Source organism: Bidens hawaiensis, unplaced genomic scaffold (assembly GCF_021521415.1).
Source record: "Bidens hawaiensis isolate Kalapana, Puna unplaced genomic scaffold, B.hawaiensis_p1.1 tig00001960_1, whole genome shotgun sequence".
Lineage (NCBI taxonomy): Eukaryota > Viridiplantae > Streptophyta > Magnoliopsida > Asterales > Asteraceae > Bidens > Bidens hawaiensis.
In genome coordinates this window covers 828,489-851,720 of record NW_027491108.1, presented here as the reverse complement: position 1 = coordinate 851,720, position 23,232 = coordinate 828,489, and the positions used below count along the sequence as shown (strand labels likewise).

At 34.2% G+C, this 23,232-nt stretch overlaps 2 protein-coding genes across 2 annotated transcripts; one reads left to right on the top strand and one right to left on the bottom strand.

The window, feature by feature from the left end:
* Window positions 1–8,678: 8,678 nt before the first annotated feature.
* On the bottom strand, window positions 8,679–10,269 carry LOC143600219 (uncharacterized). Its single transcript, XM_077077971.1, has 4 exons — window positions 10,041–10,269; window positions 9,370–9,791; window positions 9,166–9,293; window positions 8,679–9,005 (listed from the first exon to the last, which is right to left on the bottom strand). Exons 1-4 carry the CDS (start codon window positions 10,267–10,269, stop codon window positions 8,963–8,965), a joined length of 822 nt encoding a protein of 273 aa, XP_076934086.1. The 3' UTR covers window positions 8,679–8,962.
* Window positions 10,270–17,200: 6,931 nt separating this feature from the next.
* LOC143600210 (UDP-glycosyltransferase 87A2-like) lies at window positions 17,201–22,812 on the top strand. The gene is made up of 2 exons (XM_077077964.1): window positions 17,201–17,725; window positions 21,947–22,812. The coding sequence occupies exons 1-2, from the start codon at window positions 17,245–17,247 to the stop codon at window positions 22,810–22,812; spliced, it is 1,347 nt and encodes a 448-aa protein (XP_076934079.1). The 5' UTR covers window positions 17,201–17,244.
* The last annotated feature ends 420 nt before the right edge of the window (window positions 22,813–23,232 follow it).

Here is a 23,232-nt window from a genome sequence, read left to right as displayed (position 1 = left end):
CTTGGTCCTCGAAGCCGACTGTGTGTACGGACAGACAAACAAAGCAAATAAAAATGGAGGAAGAAGCCTGCGAGGGAAATCTATTTATATCGTACGGACTGCCCCGCTTTCTATATTCGGGTTCGGATCTCTATCCAATGCCCAATACCAATACCAACAACAACAACAACAACAACAATAATAATAAAAATAATAATAATAATAATTACTTCAACTAAAGTTTTAGTTATTATTGATCGTGCTACCTTTTATTCAATTCTTGTACTAGATGCTTCATATCTACTACTACTACTACTACTACACTCACACAACCAATAGACCTAATTCTACTCTAACCTTCAAATGGGGTACGTCATCAACATGGGCAAAGCTTTATTGGTATCAGGGGTATTGTTTTAATTTTTTTTTTCAATAGTGTAAATTTACGTGGTTTCGTCTGAAAATTTTTATACGTGTTGAGATGGTACTGTTATAAATATAGTTGTTATCGCAGACATAATGTTAGCTTAGGCGCGTGTCCTTTCTTTTTAATTACAGGATTTGGAAGACATGAAAGATACTCGAGAACTTAAAAGAACTACCGTCTTGGTAAATGTAATGAATAAGTTTTGTATTTATTCATAGGTGACGTTTTAAATCTTATAATGACATGTTAGAGCATTCCCAGCAACTCAGCTCTTTCATATTATGTTATGGTGACCTTTATAATTTAGAGTGTGGCTGTAAGTAAGTGATAGTGAGTGAAGAAGAAGAAAAAAATATTACTATTTGTAAGTAAATTTGGAAAAACTGTTCATACTATATAATTTTTCATATTTGTTTATAGTGGTTATGAGCAATGTTTTCAGACCCGGCCCGGACGTCGACCCGGACGCCTTACCAGGTCAAAGGTCGGACCGACCTGGGAGGGCCGACCGTTTTTTCCTGGACGACGTCACAAATAATCTTTTTATTTTTTATATATAATATAATTCATGTTGATGGATTATTTAATGTTTGTTGAAATTTTGAAGGATTAATTATGTGAAGTAAAGAAACTAATGGACTAAAAGATAATATTAGTATTATCTCTTAACTAAACAGGTGACAAAGTAATCCCTTATTATTATTATTATTATTATTATTATTATTATTATTATTTATATCTATATTTACATATAAAAGATTTAAGGTGGACAAAATGGTAATTTGGAAAATATAAGATGCCGCTATTATACTACGGTGAGACGTCGTAAAACTTTAATCCATTTAATTGCTGGCGTCCATCAATCAATCTCCCTGTAACCTCCAATCCTACCATTAACCCCTTTCTTCAATTGCACTCCATCTCCATCATCTTTCTGTAACCCCCAATTGTACAATTAAACCCTATCTTCAATTGCATTAACACCTAATTAAAGGCCCTTCAAATCCGTTGCCTATCCTCTAATAAAACCACCATAGTCAATTGCAATTACCATGATTTATCCTACAAAACTCTCATCCACTCATTGCTTCATCCGACCTCCACAATTGCAAGAGACGATCTATCAAACCCACCGCGTACCAGGTAACATTTGGGTCTCCTATTGTTATTAGTTCATCTGCAATTGTTTGTCGTTCATCTCCTATTGTTCAACCGCCTACAGATTCATATTGTTTCTACCTCTTTGGGTTTTCCATTATCTGCACTTTAGTTACAACCAAAAAATCTGGAATATTTTGGGGTCTTCATTTACTATTGGGTTCAACCAGCAGCTTATATTTTTAGGGGATTTATGGGAAAAAACAAGTACCTGCATCTTGAAATTTTAGGCCCTTTGGGTTTACTATTGTTTATGCTATATAAGACCTGCTGATTTGGTTATCTTGATGTTGTTAACACCTGCTGATTTGGTTATGTTGATGTCGTTTTTTGGAAAACAAAATACCTGGATTTTGAATTCTTTGGTATTTGACACCGCGCTAAATCTTTGGCACGAGTAACACAGCAGCCCTGCAAATTGAATGGTTAAAATAAAACAAATCATAATATGAAAAACAAAAAAAAAACAACTGGAACTGTTGATTAGCGCTAAATCTTTGGCACGACTAAATGCAGCAGCCCTCCAACTTCAAGAGCTAAAATAAAACTAATCACAATATGAAAAACAGAAACAAAAACAAACAAACCCAACTGAAAGTATTGATTAATCAACCCATCATATTAAACATTGTTCTCCAAGAAATAGAAAAAAAAACCCCTAAGTTTGTAAAAAAACCAGCCTACACTGTAATTAGCAACATGTAATTTCTTTACTGTTTTGAGGTTCATACTTGTCAAGAATGTTTGTTGATCAAATAGATGAACGTAAACGAATGTACATATACAAACGAATATAAAACAACTTAAATGAACGAAAATAAACAAACGTTCACTGTCTTAAATGAACAAACGGGAATTGATACCTAGAAAAAAAACCAAACAAAACCAAAACCCAAAAAAACTGAAATTAAAACCTAAACGAAACCAAAACCAAAAACGAATACCGAACCAAAAAACCAAAAAACGAAACTAAAGCCGAAAATGAATACCGAACCCAAATACAAAAAAAACTGAAACGAAACCAAAAATCGAAACCCAAACCCAAACCAAAACCGAAAAAGATAACGAAACCAAAACCGAACCCAAAAATAACTGAAATTAAAACCTAAACGTAACCAAAAATCGAAACCAAAACCAAAAACGAATGCCGAACCCAAAAACCAAAAAACGAAACCCAAAAACCAAAAAACTGAAACGAAATCAAAAATCGAAACCCAAACCAAAACAGAAAAGGATAACGAAACCGAAACCAAAAAACAAAAAACTGAAAGTAAACATAAAAGAAACCGAAACCAAAAACCAAAAAACCGAAAATAAACCTATACGAAATCCAAAACTGAATAATCTGAAATCGAACAAGAACCAAAACGAAACCGAAACGGAAAACGAATAACTGCAGCTGAACTTAAAAAAAAAACTAAAAACAAATCGTAACAAAAAACCGAAACGAAACCAAAATTGTTCTCCAAGAAATGGAAAAAAAAAACCACCGAAGTTTTTAAAAAAAACCAGCCTACACTTTAATTAGCAACATGTAATTTCTTTACTGTTTTGAGGTTCATTCTGGATTCCCAATCATTTTATAAAAAATTTTAAATCTTGAATTACAAATCTGTTTATAAAACCACCACATATTTTCATCAACCACACAACTTGCACCTACTTTGACCATAAACCCAAAAATTGTCAACTGATGCAACACTAGCATCTTGTTCATAACATCCACAAAAAAACAATTTGGTTTTATTCCTCTTCTTGTGTCTTCTGCAAGATTTATGAAAGACTCGACCTGAAGCTAAATAATAAACATAGACGGAACATACAATCATAATCCTAAACCCCGAAAAACTGAAACAAAAAAAAAAGAAAAACTGACTACTGACACAAAACCACACAGACCCCAAACGGAAACCAGCCCTCTTCGGAAACCAACACATTAATGTTAATGACCTCATATTGCTTACGAGTAGTAGATCCTGTTTGTATCTCGAACATCAGTTTGTATCTAAAAACGTAACAGCCTATCGACAACCAACTTCCGTCGTCACACCCCCCCTCCCCAGACAAACTAACCGACCCCTGTTAAATAAAATATCAGCTTCAGGCCCGTTAAACTGCAAGTTTATAAATACTGATAGCACCGTGTCTGTTTCAATTCATATTGCAGGATAACGCCTGCAACACAGATGTCAACTAATAAGTGCGTACGCCCCTCGCTTCGTTAAACCCGTATCAAGGAAACTGGACCATTAAAGTTCGTGCCACGTCTAAAGGGCCAATGCGCTACTACAAGAATGCACGAGGCGAAGGGTGCCTTTTTAATGTTGAGCTAACTGACGAAGACGTAACCTCTCATCCACTTAACAAGCATGTTAAACTATTATTTTACATATGTCATTATTAACAACACAACAATATGAGCATCTACATTACACGGAACACAAATTCAAAAGGAACATCAAGCGAAAACACAAAGGTGTTGGTCCACCCATCGAAAACCATCAACAAGACAGGCGTTTACACCAAAAACACGGTTTATCGAGAGGTCCTCCACGACCGATGACATGCATCCATATACACACAAAAAATCACCTACTATGTCAAAACACAATTTACTATTTTTGGTATAGAAAACTTTATGTTTTACTATTGCTGTCCATTGTTAGAGTTAACACCGTCAATTATCTATAAAATTTTTAATTAGACTACAGTCTCTAACATGTTCTTTAAACAGATGTTTGTATCAACATACAACATCGTCCATATAGCTTTTCCAATAATTTCATTCTTCCCTAATATAGTTGTCTAAAATGACAACTCTTGGTATTGTAAACTAAACGGAAACCTAATATTAACGTCGACATCGGTAAAAAAACAACTGTGACATTTGTCAATTTCGGGTTATTTTATACTTGTATTCTTAATGTAAACCCGACCCGTTTTGTATCCCTAACCTTTCGATATTATCAAAATGATGAATTGTATGTTAAATATTTGTTTTATAGTTGTTGGATAAAAAAAACACCCTTTTCGGTTCTTAAAATTCCCCGAAAACGCTCAAAACGAACTCCAGGGACTAAAACTACCAAAATGGAGACTTGAAGGACTCATTTGTAATTTGTGCTTTCTTGGGTCTATAACCAACCCATTTTCATGAAACACCCTTTATGAAAGACCCATTCAACTTACCCTATATATACACACCCATCTTCTTCATTTGTGCTTGCTCATTTCTTCATTTTTCTTTCAAATTCTTAAATTCTAAGGTTGTTCTTCATAAGCTAATTCTTTCATTTTAACTAACTTCTCAATACTTAAAGCTTGATGTTACAACATATATATAATATACACTCCTTGTTTACCTTCGGTCTTTCATTTCTCCGGTCTCAGCCGGTTGAAATGTCGGGCTAGTAAGGCAAGGTTACATGGAGGAGGACTTTGTAGTCCTTGTTTATATATTTAACAAATCTAACCATATAACTTGTTATACTTGCTTAACTTCTACATATTTTAGTTTATTGTTCATATTTGTCAAGTTCCATGGTATTGGGTATGTGGTGACTAGCCTCGGTTTCATCCCGAGTTGAGAACCGAACCAAAAACCGAACTTTTGTTTAAAAGCATTATTGTTAACTTTTTGAATGTAAAACTTGAGTATTATTATTTATAAGTTATTTTACAAGTTCCATGGTAATTGGGTATGTGGTAACCATCCTCGGTTTTATTCCGAGTCAAGGACCGAACCAAAAACCGAACTTTTGTTTAAAAGCTTTATTGTTAACTTTTTGAATGTAAAACTTGAGTATTATTATTTATAAGTTATTTTACAAGTTCCATGGTAATTGGGTATGTGGTAACCATCCTCGGTCTTATTCCGAGTCAAGGACCGAACCAAAAACCGAACTTTTGTTTAAAAGCTTTATTGTTAACTTTTTGAATGTAAAACTTGATTATTATTATTTTACAAGTTCCATGGTAATTGAGTATGTGGTAACCATCCTCGGTCTTATTCCGAGTCAAGGACCGAACCAAAAAACAAACTAAACCGAGTTCACTCGCTTAAGACACACAAGTGTGTTTTTAGCCACCAAAACTCATATTTTTCTTCAAGATTATATTTTAAATCAATTTTAGTTAATTTCTAAACATACTTGGCATGTCGGTAACCAACTTGATCTTATAACAAGTTCGAACCGATAAGGTCGTATACTCACTTAACGAACGTTAAGGTTCTTCACAATAGAACTACATACTTGGTTAAGTCTATTTTGATTTTATTGAGTTATCTCATAACATTTATTATTTTGGGAAGTTAACTGTGAGCTTGGTCAATTATCAAATCTCGAACCGACAAACTCGAACACTCGTTTAAACCTCGTCTTGGTATTCTTATAACCAAGGGTTTTGCAATATCGCATTTTAACCCACATTATTACTTAACATAAGTTGAGTAAAAAAAAGAAAAAAACTAATGAATAGAATACCGAGACCCGGTTTCGAGTAAACTTATTTTACAAAACTCGTTTCTTTAATTTCTCAAATATTTATATTTTAAATCCTAAACTTTATTTATTTACTTTATTTGTCATGTATTTTATTTTAAACCCTTCCAAGACTACCTACTAACACGAGACCCGTTTAATATAGGTCTTGGTCGTTAAACCGATCTCTCCGATTATTCACGACACTATCTTTCAAGTTACTTGTTAATGTGAGTACTTTTTCATCCCCCGTTTTCCATCTTTCGTTTTGGGGGTGGCACTAATCTAGACCATGTAATCTGAGATAGATCGTATTGATAATGACCTCTTAACCAGTTTTTTCAGGGATTCATTCCATAATTTGGAAGTTGATTATGTGTTACTTCGGAATCAAATATTCCTTGTCTTCCAAAAAAATCCTTTATTTCATTCGTTTTGGGGGTGGCATTGCATACTTATTCAAATTCAAATGATTTATACTTGAGTCTTAAACCACAACACGTATTGTATATGTTTACTTAAATAAATGCTCGATTTGGTGTTATATGCTTTACATGATTATGTGCAAATTCTTGAATGCTAAGGCAGGTAGCCTCTTGAATGCTAAGGCGGGTAGCCTCATCAAAGTATGATCATACGCTAATTCCGAGTATATATGGTATCCCCATATAGAAAGGTGTCGTCAATGAATTCTTATTGACGATTTCATTATTGTCGTCAATGTATTCTTATTGACGGTTTTATTATCTAAATTGTTGCTATTATTTATTGTTTTCATATACTAGTTGTGGATTTCATACTATATACTTATTGTCCAAAACTATGAAAATTGCTCACCAACCTTCGTGTTGACAAACTCTATTTTATGCAATGTTACAGGTTTGATGTTAGCTTGATTGGATTACTTGAAGAAACTTATTATCTTGGCTTTAGGATATTAGAAAATAAAAGAACAAGTTATTTGTTTATCTATCTATTTGGCATTTTGTATGAACAATTGTTGTGTTATTTATGATGATATGGATTTAAATGAGTTGTTTAAATATTGTAACTTTATAGTGTCATTATGCAATGAGCAATCATGTCGCGCCTTGACGTTTCCGCCTTCATTGGTCGGGGTGTGACAACAACACCCTACGAACTAGATCATAATTGTGACCCCGTGGCAACGCGCGGACACTCTTACTAGTGATAATATAAAGCTCTCTATCTCTCTCTCTCTCTATCATCTACAATGACTTTATCTACCCCAAGACCCAACCCTAAAATAAGAGAAGATAACAGTTATCACACAGCCCTCATATTTCTTATACTTCTCAACCCCTATAATGAACAAGCGCTGCCCGGATCAACCATTGTTCACCACCGCTTATGATAATAACAATCTTAGATCTGGCATTATTGTAGATTGTCATCTTCTCTTCTACTTCTTTTTCTTTCATTTTGTTCTTGATTCACAGATCTATGAGTGACGATGATAACCGGGCGGGGATGAAGCCACGATTTAGGGTTTGAGTTTTCATAGATTTTGATTTTTTTAATTGAAATCTGAAAAAAAAAATGTCTTTACCGGTTCACCCGGCGGGTCACCGGGTCCGGTTCGACTGTGACCCGTCAGAACCGGCCGGGTTTTTAGAAAACGGGTTAACTATTGCAGACCGGACCGGGGTTTCAAAACACTGGTTATGAGTGGAGGAGAGTATTCAAAATTAATGATAAATGTATTAAAAAACATTGTTTAATTAAAAATGAGAAAGAAAATATAGCTTTAATGCAGTTGCAAAATGTGAAATTTTACTTTTTAGTAAATTTAAATATTTAATTTCTATTGTGATATGAGTTAATAATGTTTATATTGTGAACTTTTGAATTTGGTGCATAAAAGAGGTAAAGTCTCAATTTTATAGAATAAAGACAACACCATGTATGTGATCCAAAAACGACAGGTGAATATGAGATTATTACATATTTGAGAAATAGATTTACTCGACGCAATCCGGATCATGTGACCTACACGTTGAGCTCCAAAGACGATAATTTATGGGAAATTGGCCGTATACAATTGGTTAATTATTGGGGACTTAACGCTTAATTTCTCACTTACTTTTACTAATACGTTGTAAGATGACACAAACAAGGCTAATGGCGACTAACTCCAAACAAATAATCATACAACACAATACATGCATACACGTCATCAGCCTTTGCGAAACCTTAAGGTCCTGTTCGTTTCAAGGATTTGGAAGGAATTCTAAGGAATGAGATTGTAAATCCCATGAATTGATATGTTCGTTTCATTAAATGAAAGCATGGGAATGGAAACTAAATCCCATCAAATCCCACATTTCATGGGATTTTAAAATCTCACATATTTTATAAGGTTTGTTATGGAAAGTAAAAACTCCTCCTAAAAAAATTCAAAAAAATTAATAAAAAAATCATAACTCAAAATATAAATCAAAAACGAAAAATGTGAAAAAGCTAAAAAAAAAACCGAGAATGAAGAAGATTCCAATTCCAATACATATTAACCAACCAAACACATGATAGGGATTTTCAAACATTCCAATTCCAAATCCTTTAAAAAAGTCCGTAAAACGAACGTGCCCTAAGTGATTGCTCGCACCTGTGCGAATGTCATATCACAGCTAGTGAGATTAATTAGAACATGTTGCTAGGGACATCCTACTTTTGTTACAAACATATTTGCTGATTCATGAAGATATTAGTGGGACAAAAATGTTTAATGTTATAATTGCAAACGATTACATGAATTACAAAAAAAACATATCAGCCAAAATAAATAATCGAGACTGGAGTAGTAAATACCAAAATGAAATTTACAAGTACCCAAATTATTTACATTAAAAATTAATTAAAGAATTTCCATCTCATGATCTTCATAGCAAATGACGTGTCAAACCCGTGGTACTCTCACAAGAAGATTTCCACTTACAATACTGCATAAAATTGTAACAATTAACACTTTAGTTTTAATTCATTTATTAAATGGTGATCAAAAGAGGCGGATCTAGCAAGGGTTAAGGGGTAGTCCATGCTACTCTTCAACTTTTCTTCTAGACCCGTCAGTAACGGATCAAGGCAAGTGAGTTCGTTTACCTCTTAGTATAATAATAACAAAAGTCGGACAAGATGAACGTTTGTATAGTCTCCGCTACCAACACCATCGGAACCCATAAGTACCCACGTCCCAGTAAAAACAAATATGCTTCTGTTGATTCATATATCTATAAATCATAAAGATTGTGTTAGATGCATACTTTTAATAATATTAATAATGTAACGTGACAGGAAATAACTAACCCGAAGAATCCAATAAGCAGCCCCGAAAAATCTTGACACACCTAGTGCAAACACATAAAGTGCGGTAAATGGTTCGATCATTTGCGTTCTTTGCATCATATGAAGTTGAGGAAGAACGACAACGGCTTCCAAATACACGCCAAATGCCCACATGATCTTGGTGTAAAGAGGAAGAAGAGTATTAGGATGAACAAATACGGCGAGTAGAGCACAAGGAATCAACAAACAGATTTTGGGTGTTTTGTCGAGATGCTCGTTATATGTCACATATAATTTAGTTCGCATCATGTAGATCACCCAAGCGGTGGACACCAAAGAAGCACTGTCGAGGAATGTGTGAATGTTATGCCCGATTTCGAATCTACAGATAATTCTAACAGCTAAAACTAATGCTGTCAACTCTTGTGATTGCAACGAGAGCCCTACAATAAACGAAACATTAATATTAACTCCAAACCAAACCATGCAATATATATCTAAAACCAACATATTGTTTTTCAAATTTATTTAATTGGTTTAAGCTCCATTATGTTCGGTCATTTACGCTCATGCACCATTAACGAATAACATGAACAAAAGAAACCACGCTCGTGTTTGATAGTTTATTCGGTTAAAGTTAAACAAACGAACACGAACATACTTTATCCATGTTCTTTTAGTGTAGGCATTACCAGAACATGTTTTGAGGGTTGTGAGCTTCCAAATTAGCGCGATTAAACCAACAGCGTGTACGGATTCAGAGGCAACGAAGAAATTATTGTAGTTTGTAACGAAACTTCTGAGAGCAGCAAGGGATAGAAGAATGGCGGTCAGGGCTAAGAAGATCTTCACCTTCATCGATTGCCTTCGAACCAATGCAAGAAACAACGTGTTAGCGGACGACGTACTTTTCTTCCCCATAATATAAGATCGGTGATTGGAGTACGTACGTCCAATTAAGATCACCCCTCCGCCTCCTAGAAGGAATGTTGCTCCGCTCCTTCTGTAGGCGGTGGAGGACGGTGGTTGGGGGACAAAGTTGGTCGACCAGGAACAAGCCGACGGTAATAATTATGGGAAGCAATTATGGTGGCCATGGCTTCAATATATAGTTGTGTCAACTTTGATATTGTACGTACGTTTTAAATTAAATTCTGTGGTTTTCTATATATGGAATAAACTCGGTGGTGTAGATTATTAGATACCACCTCAAATTAGAATAAAACTTGACCGCTTATATACGCCACATGGATCGATTTAGCTAAAAAAGACTATCCACTATAATTATCAACGCTCGTTTTTGAAGAGCTTGCTAATTAAGGTTCAGTTTTCGGTTATGAGTTTTACATCAAAATGGTTTTGGGGTTGTTTTGGGTCGATTTTGGTTGCTGTGAAGAATGCTAGTCGAACCTAATTAGCAATAGAACCCCGAACCACAAAACTGGAAATGTGAAAACACATATATCGAACCGAACAGATAATCGCCCCTAACCAACATGAACATGGGCCGCTAACCCACTAACCTAGTATTAGCATTAAATTTATTTTGAACAGCGGAGAATCTCATGTGTAAACTTATCCTTTTCAGGGCCATGTCTAAGGTCGACTCCTCGACCGCCGTGAGAACTTACCCCCTTGATGCACGTACGGGAGTTGGATGGAATCTGTAAACCTTCGCCACCTGCTGGGTTCGAACCGGGATTAAAGCCCTAATTCATCCCTTCACCTAGATATTCATAGAAAGAACCTAAGTGGAAATCGAACATATGTCTCCACTAGATAGGACATGCCAAATGACTATTGGACGAAATTATTAAAAAAATATAAATAAAACTAGGAGATATGGTAATGAATGAAATGCAGTAAACAACCTCATGTAATTTCATTTCAATAATTTAAATATGAGTAAACTGTGGTTTTCGTTCCTGTGGTTTGTTCAAATCTGCAGTTTTCGTGCAATCGTTTCAAATTTGCGATTTTAGTCCTTGTGGTTTCATTTCACTTCCAATTAAACCCGAATTAACTAATCCCGTTAAGTCTGGTCGTTAAACCCATCAGCGTGTCCTTCACGTGAGGGGCAGTTATGTCATTTTTTTCCCTACCCCAGTCCTAATTCACAAGCCCCATCACGTGAGGGGCTGGGGTGTATTTTAGAAAAAAGGACAAAACTACCCTTCACGTGAAGGTCACACTGATGGGTTTAATTGGAAGTGAAATGAAACCACAAGGACTAAAATCACAAATTTAAAACAATTTGACGAAAAACGCAGATTTTAACAAACCAAATAAACGAAAACCGCAGTTTACTAATATTTAAATTATTGAAATGAAATTACATAAGGTTGTTTAGTGCATTTCATTCATTATCATATCTCCTTGTTTTATTTATATTTTTTTAGTAATTTCGTCTAATAGTCATTTGGCATGCACTCTCTAGTGGAGACATATTAAAACTATTGGATTAAAACCGAATATTTGGACAAACCAAATAGACAAAAACTGCAGTTCACTCTTTAAATATTTAATAAAAGTAAGTCGAGTTTTTTATAGTTGGATACCATGGATAGTTGGATATCTTGTACTCCATGTCAAGATGAAGATAGTTTTAAACTTTTGTGGTAAAATTCAAAACACAGGTTTCAACCTCGTGATGATCATTTCGCAAATAAGGTCTATGTGGTGGCCCTTTTTTTGTAATTGAGTTTTCCGTTAGTTTAATCGTTTCATTGATGTTAAAACATAAGGAAATTACGCGTAAATTTAATATAATAATAATATTAACACCAAGGCCGGCTTGAGGGTGGCGCCGGTTGGACCGCTGGCCGAGGCACGTAATTTTTAGGTGCCAAAATTTTTTATATCTATATTTTTTATGTATACATTTAAAAATATAAAACTTATAAAATATAAATTACTCTTTACCATCTTATAATTATTGGGCCCGAAATTATTTTTTATCTATAATCCATTTAATTAAGTTTAAATTACTGGGCCTAAACTAAAACTAAAAATTAAATAAAAACCCGATGCAAAATAAAAGAAATAGCGGTCGATTGAAATTTCTCTTTGATTCCTTCCTTATTTGCGAATGCTGAACAACGACCAACCCAGCTGACCACCACTGTTGGTTCGCTGTTAACCACCAGGCTCCTTCACGGTTGACCAAGCTAGCCACCAAGGACCAAGCTATTTTTTTTTCCTATGTTAGGACTTAGGAGAGTTTCACGAATCATTGGTTAATCGTTAATTATTATGGTATTTGATTTTAATAATATATTTTTCTATGTTTATTGTTATAACATTAAGCCTCGTTTAAAAAAATTAGCTTATATATTTCGTTACTCGTTAATGCCATGAGCCTTTTTTTCTGACTTGGCCGAGGTATTTAAATCCTCGGAGACGGCCACTAACAATAATCAAAATATTAGTCGCATATCTATATTTGGTTACATCATACTTCAAAAGCCACCACCACCCCCACTCTCCACAAAGCCAGCAAGCACCAACACTGTTGACACTCCACGCTGCCCCTGCTTATAAGAAAGAACATGAGGACGCCATCGCTTGTTCAATCACAAAACTAACCAGCCCTTATGTGTCTCGTTGTTGTTAACCACCATGTGCCTCATTGCCACTGAGGTGACTTAATTGATAGAGTCGGGATGAGAAGAAATTGGGGATGCATGAAATCAACTTACAATTTAGCTAAATTGGATAAGTTGTCGGCTGTTAACGATCAAAACGGAAAGATAGCAGCAATTGATGACCTGGTGGGCAAAGTGGTTGAATTGGAGTCTTGATTGACGGGAGTTACTGTGCAGGTTACAGAAAAATAGCAGCAATTGATGGCTACCATTACCGATTAAAGATGTTGTGTAATTGTTGTTGTTGTAATTGGTGTTGTTGGCACTTGATGGTATCAACCTGCAGCACGTTTAAAATAATATATTTTCTCAACAACACATGTTGGTGAGTTTTCATAACTTTTTGCGTATATAAATATATATAAAATGCGCGATTCAACGATCATCATACAATAATTATTCTAACATAATGTAAATGAAATCAAATAGTGTCGTCCTCCCGTTCATATAGTCGAAGCTGTAGAAGTCGAGGAAATGAGTGTCACACCCCAACTTAAGGTGGAAATGTCGGGGCGTGATCCTATTGCTCACGGCTCGAAAATACTATCATATATAAAATGTGACAATATCTAATTAATTATTTTATTGAAAGAATACACACCATATCCAAGTATAGCAAACAATATAAGTACATGAATGTAAACTCAAATAATATTTTCTTGTTTATATCCTAAGGTCTTGTCTACGACACCCAACTTCAGTCTTCAATACAAGCAACCTGCATATGTGTAGAAAATGGAGTTTTGTCAACAAACAAGTTGAGTGAGTTTATCACCAGTTTTTGACACCAAAAAATAATGTTAATATAATAAATAATAAAAATAAGCAAAACGTAATAAATGCGGTAATGAAATCAAACCATGAGCAAATAAGTTGTCGATTAAACCATTGCCAAGCGAATCGGGCGTCGGTAAATCAACCATGAGCAAATAATAACAATAAGACCGTTGCCAAGCGAATCGGGAGGTGGTCAATAATATGAGAACCCTCTCCAAGGGGATATGTCAAACAAATGCACGTAAACAAGTATATTTGACTAATCACATACAATTACACGCTTGGTATTTTTGATATATATATATAGTATGATATACACATATGTCCCCAAAACGTTTTAGAAAACTGAGTAAAATAGGGGAATGATAAAACTCACCTTAGATTAAAGGCAAGTGAATATAACTTCGAATAGACGAGTAAGGTTTAAGCGATTCGTCCACTAATGCGTCATACAAGATAATTAATCAGAACCTAAAACTTTGTGATATGAAACCATAAATAAAAACGAACTTAATGCCGCTGGAATTAATCCAAACGGATGAGTAGAACTCTAGTTATGTTGAATTAAACGTTTAAGCGAGCTGGACTGACCAGAATCCGAACAGCGATTCGGAAGTCGGGTTTTGGTCAGTAGCCATAAAATCACGTTACGAGAATAAAAGTCTTTTGGACCGAACGTTGAATCCGACCAGAAGCATGAGAAAACGTAAAGTCAAATTTGTTGACTGTTTTGCCCTTTAACGGGTTTTAAGCGAATTGACCAGTCAACACCCTTCAATCACCGAAATTTATTGAAGGTTATTAACTTGGGAATGTATATGAACGATTCCTATGTTTACAACTTACCCGGAAAGTGAAAGGATTGATGAGAAACGAAAGTCAAAGGTCCTAAAGCAAGCAAAGTCAACGAACAAATCTTGAATCTTCAACCAATAAGCAAAAACCAACACAGTGGATGATGAGTAGAGTGGGTGTCGGCTGGAGAGGCTCCTCTAGGGTTTGGGAATGATTTTTGGCAGAGAAATAATGATATGTTTATATATGATGAACTAAATATGGGCTTTTTACTTGTTTAGGAAACCGAATCGAGTTTTAATGATTAAATCAATAATACAATCAGTAGATTTCTTTCTTGGACAAGAGATTAAGTATATGGACATGGATTTTAGTTATATTGGTTTTATTGGGGCTTAAAAGACTCGATTAGGTCCAAAAATAAGCGATTTTGGGCCAAAAAACGAACTAGGAAACTATCTAAGACGAAACTGATCTGCACAGGTAGCCCAAGGCGCTGCGCGGCGGCCATAGCCACCCCCACCGCACGGCGCTCCGGGATGTGATGAGGAAACTTTCATTTTTTTGACAATATTGGGCCTTGTGGTTTGAAAAATGGTTAAATATTAAGTCTTTTATGTTAAAAACAAGAAATGAACATTAGGAAAAGTATAAGGGTTGTAAAATGAACATGGAAACTTAAATACTTATAAATATTTAATTTGATTAATAATGATCTAAAAATATTCCCGGGTCGAGTTATGTGTAAACAATTACAGTTTAGAAAATCCAAAATGTTACAATGAGAAGCACCTTACGTAAACAGCCGAAGTCGTAACGTTAGACGGCGCAAGTACGACCCGTCGGACCCTCCCACTATGTGTATACGTTTGCGTAACTTTCGCCATAAAAACAGTAAACACGTTGCACATAATTCACGTATAATCATAAACAATATGTAAGAATAATATTAACATGTACGATAAATGTGAATCGGTTTGTAAACAAACGCATAACTAACAAAAAAAAACCTTATGATATGCTACACCCCAAAAATATTAAAAGCGTTAAAAAGGTGTTATGAAAAACTCACATGTTAAATAAGCAAGAATGAGTAAATAAGCGAAGATGTCTTTAAGCTAGTGAACCGACAGGGTTCGGTTCAATAAGCGGCCCTAGATAAATAGAAAACTATGATCAAAATAAGGTTGAGGAAAGATAAGAAATAGATGGCCAACGTGTTCGGTTTATAATTCTTAAAAGAAAAGTTTGTTAAAAAAACACTTCTGTTCTATTTTTATAAGTTGAATGAAATAGGTTAGTTATTTGATTTGTAATCAATTTATTTTAGTTTTAGAAAAATAAAGGTTATAATTTTATATATATATATATATATTAAAAGACAATATTCTTATGCGTTGTCTATTGTACTGTCAGCTTATATTGTTATACATTCAGTCTATTCTTCATAAACGTACGCGTGTGTTTTTTGTTTTACACCTCATCAAGCCCTGTAACCCACGTATACATCTATTTAGTTGTCTTTATTCTTTAGTAGCAGAGGAGATGAGAGAGAGAGAGAATGTGTGAGTGATCTAAGCGCCAACATCACCTCTAACAGAGGAGATGAGAGAGAGCTTGAGTGTGTTAAAGTGATCGTTTGGAAGGAAATGTTTGGGGGGGGGGGGGGGGGGCATGCCATTTGATTGTTTGAGGTTTTTGTCCCCTATATTTACCCATATAACAAACACTTTCACACACCAAAAAACTACAAAAAAAAAGACTTATCCATTTTACCCATTTTCTCAAATACATCTAATTACAAACTAAAAATGCAATGGAATTTCTTTTCTTCGTCCGACTCTTCAGAGAATACGACCTTATTTTTGAAGCTGGAAGAATAACAGTTAACCTGTTGGTTGAATGGTTTCAAGGGCGACTAAGACTAACAAGACAATCACGTCTTCTTCATGATCGAGTGGGCACTAATGAAACTTAGGTACGCCACTATTTTTGCCTTGATCCCCTTTATGACGAACAACATTTTAGGCGCCGGTTTTGGTCAAGGGAGAAAATAATGGATGTCGTCTACACTTGTATAATTCTACATAACATGGTTCTTGAGGACCAAGATGTGACTATTTTCAAAACTACCAAGATGATGAAAAACTACAAAACGTCTTATATCTCAAGAACCGCGAGGTCCACGGAAACCTTCGTCATGAGTTAACCAAGCATTTGTGGGCTAGACGACCCGATGATCTTGTACTAGACTAGTATTACTTGTTATTTTTTTTATTTTAATGTAACATTAGTTACTAGTTTCCAATTTTAAAAGAAAAAATTAAATAAATAAATAAATCATATAATTCGCTAAAGTTACTGTTTGCTTGGACCACAACAAGCTCAGACGGCTTCAACAGTGGCTCCAGTGGGTGTCCAGTCGTACTACGTGACACAATATTATTAGATGAATTCAGAGTCCAACTTCAACAACAGCACTTTGTCTTATAAACACCAATGTATTAAATGGTTTTAACCTAGTACTTTAAAAAACGACATAACTTATGATTATTTAATGTAAATAAAGCATTACTGTACCCTCTATCCCCAACAAAGCAAATCAAGTTCCAAAGTCTACTTTTACTTGCTATAAAACAAAATCCGATCACCCACTCTTCTCCACCGACTAACCGGAAACATGAAGCACGTGGTGGTGGTACCTTACCCCGGCAGAGGCCACATCACCCCTCTACTCAACCTCTGTCACTCCCTCTCTTCCCGATTAAACCATCTCACCATCATCTTCACCGTCATCATCACAGAAGAATGGCTAGGGTTTCTCAATCCTCCAGATCCTGACCACCACATCAACATCAGGTTCGAAACCATCCCTAACGTCATCCCGTCCGAGCTCAGCCGTGGCTCCGACATGCTATCCTTCTTCACTGCGGTTCAAACGAAAATGGAGCGTCCTTTTATTGAGGTGCTTGATCGGATTGAAGTTGATCTTCCGGTACAGCTCGTCATAGCGGATGTGAATATGCTGTGGCCGTTTGAGGTTGCCAACAGGAGGAATATTCCGGTGGCAGCCTATTCGCCCATGAGTGCTTCTATGTTTTCGGTTATGCACCATGTTGATCTCCTGCAATCGCACAATCACCTTTACGTTGACGTATCAGGTGTGATTTTTATAACATTATTAAAGATTAAAATGTGGTGTTATGAATAGTAAAATTTAATTGCTTAAACCGAATATTTCATTCGTGGTCATGTATGGAAATTAATCAAAATAGTATAAATTAACATAATCAATTTCGGTCTCTTTGAAACCAAACAAAACTGGTACATACCAGGGCTATTCACTAGCCAAGCTCGATCTTGAAGTTAAACGAACCTAACATCAAGCCAACAAGTCGCGCCATGATCCCAACCGAGCTTGGGTCAAGTTTGGCTCGATTATAAAAATGAGCCAGCTCGACTAAGTTGTTTCAAATAAAGTTTTTTTAGCTAGTTTTGTTTAAATTTTTATCGATTAAGCTACGAGTTTAAACTTTGAACTGCGAGATTTTTGAAAACCCTTGTGCATTCAAAGTTTTGAGAGGCAGACAAAAAGAAAAATATACTAAGGACGGCACAAAAGTCACTTTTGGTGAGCATGATTTATATTTGGGAAAACCCCCAAAATAGTCCATTTACAAAATAAGATTTCAACTTTGTCCTTTAAACTTAATATTTTAAAAAATGGCCCTCTCTAACTTATCTTTGACCATGTATTAGGAAATCTAACGCGTCTTTGACGACATGTCAGCATAACACGTCGTCAAAGACGCGTTAGATTTCCTATCACATGGTTAAAGACGCCAAATCATCGTCAAAGACGCGTTAGATTTCCTAACACATGGTTAAAGATAAGTTAGGCCTCCAAACACGTAGTCAAAGATATGTTAGCATCAAACGCATAGTCGAAGATATGTTAGCTTTTTTGTTTGTTTTTTTATTATTATATTTTTATAACTAGTTTTACTTATATTTGTTTTTCTTTTATAACTTTTAATATATAAAATTTTATATTATTTCGAATATACAAACGAGAAATGTTTACTTTTTTCTACGGACTGACATAAATTTTATTTAAAACCGAGCGGGGTTAAATTTTATTGAATAATTCGATATTGATTTGTCCCGGCTCGAGTTTGAGTTAGTTTATGTCAGTTAGTAGGTAAAAGAAAGCATGTCTCGTCGGTATATTCGAAATAATATAAAACTTTTATATATTAAAAGTTATAATAGAAAAACAAATATAAGTTAAACTAGTTATAAAAATATAATATTAAAAAACAAACAAAAAAGCTAACATATCTTCGACTACGCGTTTGATGTTAACATATCTTCAACTACGTGTTTGGAGGCCTAACTCATCTTTAACCATGTGTTAGGAAATCTAACGTGTCTTTGACGACGTGTTAGCGTATTTAACCATGTGTTAGGAAATCCAACGCGTCATTGACGACGTGTTATGCTAGCATGTCGTCAAAGACGTGTTGATTTCCTAATACATGGTTAAATATGAGTTAGAGAGGACTATTTTTGAAAATATTAAGTTTAGGAGACAAAATTGGAATCTCATTTTGTAGATGGGCTATTTCAGGGATTTTCCCCCTTTATATTTTACTATATAGTTAGGTGCCCGCACGATATAGTGGGGAACAATACTTAAAGGTTTTGTTAGCACACCAAACCAAGGCTAGCTCTAGCTCGACTTGAACTTCATACCGAGCCTGACTCATGTTCGTTTAATCATTTTAAACATTTATATAACTTGAATACTTTTAATCACATTTTTATAAAACACATAAGAAGGAAAAAAAATTTAAAGTTGAGTATTATTTGGATAAACTTGAGGGGTCAAAGTTGTAAGTACTACTTAAACTTTGAATTATAACAAGTTAAAAAGATAAATGGTTAGATATATAATTATATGAAAACATGAGATTGTAAACCTTTGTACTTTACGAAACTTGTACATTCATGTATTAATGACTTGAACATTTTAAACCGTCGATCTGTTTTGAAAAAAAATTATAAGGAAACGTCGACAAAAATAAGCTCGCTTAAATAGGTATGTTTGGATTTTTGTTAACTACATTTTTGTAAACATATATGAAGAAAACCAAGAAGAATAAAGTTAGAGTAAAAAATGGGTAATCATGAGGGATTAAAGCTGTAACTAATTTTTAAATTTACAAAATTTAAATGAAGTTGAGGTATTATAGTTGTAATTATTTTTATACAAAACGTGAGTGATATGTGTGTAAAAGATAAGCATGTCCCTACTTAAACATATACCTTAGAGCATTCTCATCCAACCTCTATCTCCAAACCAAAAGTTACACTAAAATTCACTTTATTTTCTCTCTCAGTTTCAATTAAATAATTTTTTTATACCTTTTATCATTACCTTTTTTCTTTCATTCAGTCACAACCACTTTCAAAATATATTAAAAAATTATAGGGGATGAACAGTAATTTTTCAAATATACAGAAAAATCACTACTTTTTCTAAAATATAAAAACTTTTCACTCACAACACCCTGAATCACTCTCTAAATTATAAAAACACCCCTCACATAATATAAAGGGTTGGATGAGAATGCTCTTATGCATTATAAGCATAAAACTCTTAAATTACACTGTCTTAATTTGCTCATCAGTTACATATTATATATATAGTATAGATTATATTCCTTTCAACATCTATCAACTATACTGTTTTAATATATTATATTACACACCCAAACACCATCATTTCACATTTAGGATGAAACAAATCATTGGTGATAAAAAACCCTGGCCCAATCTAGAACCCTTACCTTTTGTCACGAGTGAGAAGAAACCCACTTTTTTAAAATAAAATATTTATTTGTCTCACTTTAACAGTTGAGACGTCGGATTATTGACATATGTAACACCCAATTTATTATTTATTGGTAAGGAAAATTGGATTTTAATAATCCTAACTTTCTGTTATTGGCCGATAATAATTCCAACTTTGTTTATTCCCACAAGTGGTCCCGAATTTTAAAAAGTTGGCTCTCAATGGCCCCCCGTTAAAAAAAAAAACTAACGGCGTTAAGTTTTTTCCGAAATTCAAACTGATTTTTAGGGCTTTTGATCGGAAGAAGAATACGGGTCGATTGATGTAAAACTTAGCTTGAAACGATACTCCAAACATCTTAATTTTTGTTAATTTGAAGTTCAAACACCCGACTTTAAGGACTAATCAAACCATTTGAAGCATCATTTCGAGCTAAGTTTTGCGTTAATCGACTCGTTTTCTCCTTTCGATCAAAAGCCCTAAAAAATCAGTTTGAAATTCAGAAAAAACTTAATGCCGTTAGGTTTTTTTTAATAGAGGACCATTGAGAGCTAACTTTTTTAAATTTGGGACCCACTGGTGGAAATAAACAAAGTTGGAATTATTATTGGCTAATAACAGAAAGTTGGGATTATTAAAATTCAATTTTCCTATTGATAATGATAATTGACATTTTTTTATTAATTATTGATAATGAATATATGAAGTTTTTTTTTAATTAATTATTGATAAGATTTGATCATAAGAGGTTATGTTTATTGAAATCTGAAAATGTGTATTTTGTTTGATCTTTTTATGATATTAGCGTGATTCCTAGAAATAATGTCATGGTAGACATTATCCGTTTTTCCTTTTAGACCATTCTCATTCACAAACCAACCAAACTCAATCTTTATTATAAAATTGATTTCTCTCTTTTTCACCAACCCAATCAAACCAGACCAAACTTTTCACACAAATTAGCAACCTAAACTTCCCTATTTTTTATTAAATAAATATAATTTATAATTGTTTAGATAATATTAGATTGTTTAGATAATATGTTTTATCCGAAAAATCTTATGAAATAATACAGAGTTGACAAGTGTTGGATAACGTATATCAGTAATGATTAATATTTAGTTTATTATAAAAATATATTTTTTTGCAATATTATGTTTTTTAATAAAATTTATACATGTTGTGTTCACAAAAAAGAACTAAACAATACTATGTTTTTATATTTTAAAAAAAAACTTATTTATTAAAAGTTATTAAGGAAAAACAATTTTAGTTTTAAAATTAATTAGTATATAAAGAAAAAGAAAAATAAATTAAAATTTGAACCAATGCAAGAATGACATGTGGACACGGTGAAAGATGGCAAACTAGATTGTGAGAGCAAGCTAGTTTTGCCAAGTTTGATGATTTTTTTCTTTTTTTCTTTTTTTAAATAGTGTCTTAGTTCAAACTACTTCATTTTCACTAATGGGAGTAGTCTTAGTTATAAACTTTTCATAAAGCGATAACCTTTTTATTTGAATAGAAAGAGGAGAGGATATCATCAATTATATTCCAGGACTATCTTCATTAACGATATCAGACATTCCGATGATCTTTCATAGTGGTATTGGTGATATGCTTAAAGATTTTCTACCCAATCTTTTCGATGTAATCATAAAAGCAAATTATGTCATAATATCAACTATTTACGAGTTAGAATACAAAGCCATTGACGCTCTTAGAGACAGGATAAAAATACCTCTTCACATATGTGGGCCAAACATAGAAATAGAAACTAAGCCCTCATCAAACAAACCAATTTACCTAAAGTGGTTGGACTCCAAACAACCACAAACCGTCTTGTATGTTTCTTTGGGTAGTTACCTCTCAGTTTCGAGTGTTGAAATGGCCGAAATCGCATTTGGGTTAACACAAAGTGGTGTTAACTTTTTATGGGTGGCCAGAGGAGAAACACCCCATTTAAAAGAAATATGCGGGGAGAATGGGATGGTGGTGGAATGGTGTGAGCAACTTAGGGTTTTGTCACACTCTTCTATAGGTGGCTTTTGGACACATTGTGGGTGGAATTCGGTGAAAGAGAGCTTGTTTTCGGGTGTACCGATGTTGACTTTTCCTATATTGATTGATCAACCGCTTAACAGTAAAATGATAGTTAAAGATTGGAAGATTGGATGGAATGTGAGGGAAAAAGTTGAGGAATTTAATAGAGAGAAGATTGCGAAGATTGTAAGAGAGTTTATGGATTCGGAGAGTGTTGTGAGGATCGAGATGATGGCAAGGGCCAAGGAGTTGCAAGTAATTTGTCAAGAAAGCGTTGGTGAGAGTGGATTGGTTAATGAAGATCTTGATGCTTTTGTTGGAGATTTTTCAATGAACGAAAATAAGTGAATTAGATTTTGGTATGTCTAGATGGATTCAAAGAAGTGAAGTTCCTAGTGTTGATTTGGGTCCTCTCTTTTTGACGAAATGATGTGTTCTTTCAAATAAAATATTACTTAGTAGACGATATGAAGGAACAACGGCTTCTTGTTGCTAATTTTTTGATCTTTTAATGTTGGCTTTAATTTGGATTAAAAGAAACGAATAGATAGAACACAATATATACACTAGAATAAGAGGAAAACCGGTTAACCGAAGCAAAGCGTCGGTTCGTATAGCAGTTTGGGTATTTTTCAATTAAATTGGCTTTAAAATCAGTTTGGCTACTTCTATGTTTAAACTGATTTCTAAACCGAATTTGACCCAAACCGGTTTGGAACATGTAAAAACCAAACCGGTTCGATTTGAAAAAAAAAAAAAGGTTTTGTA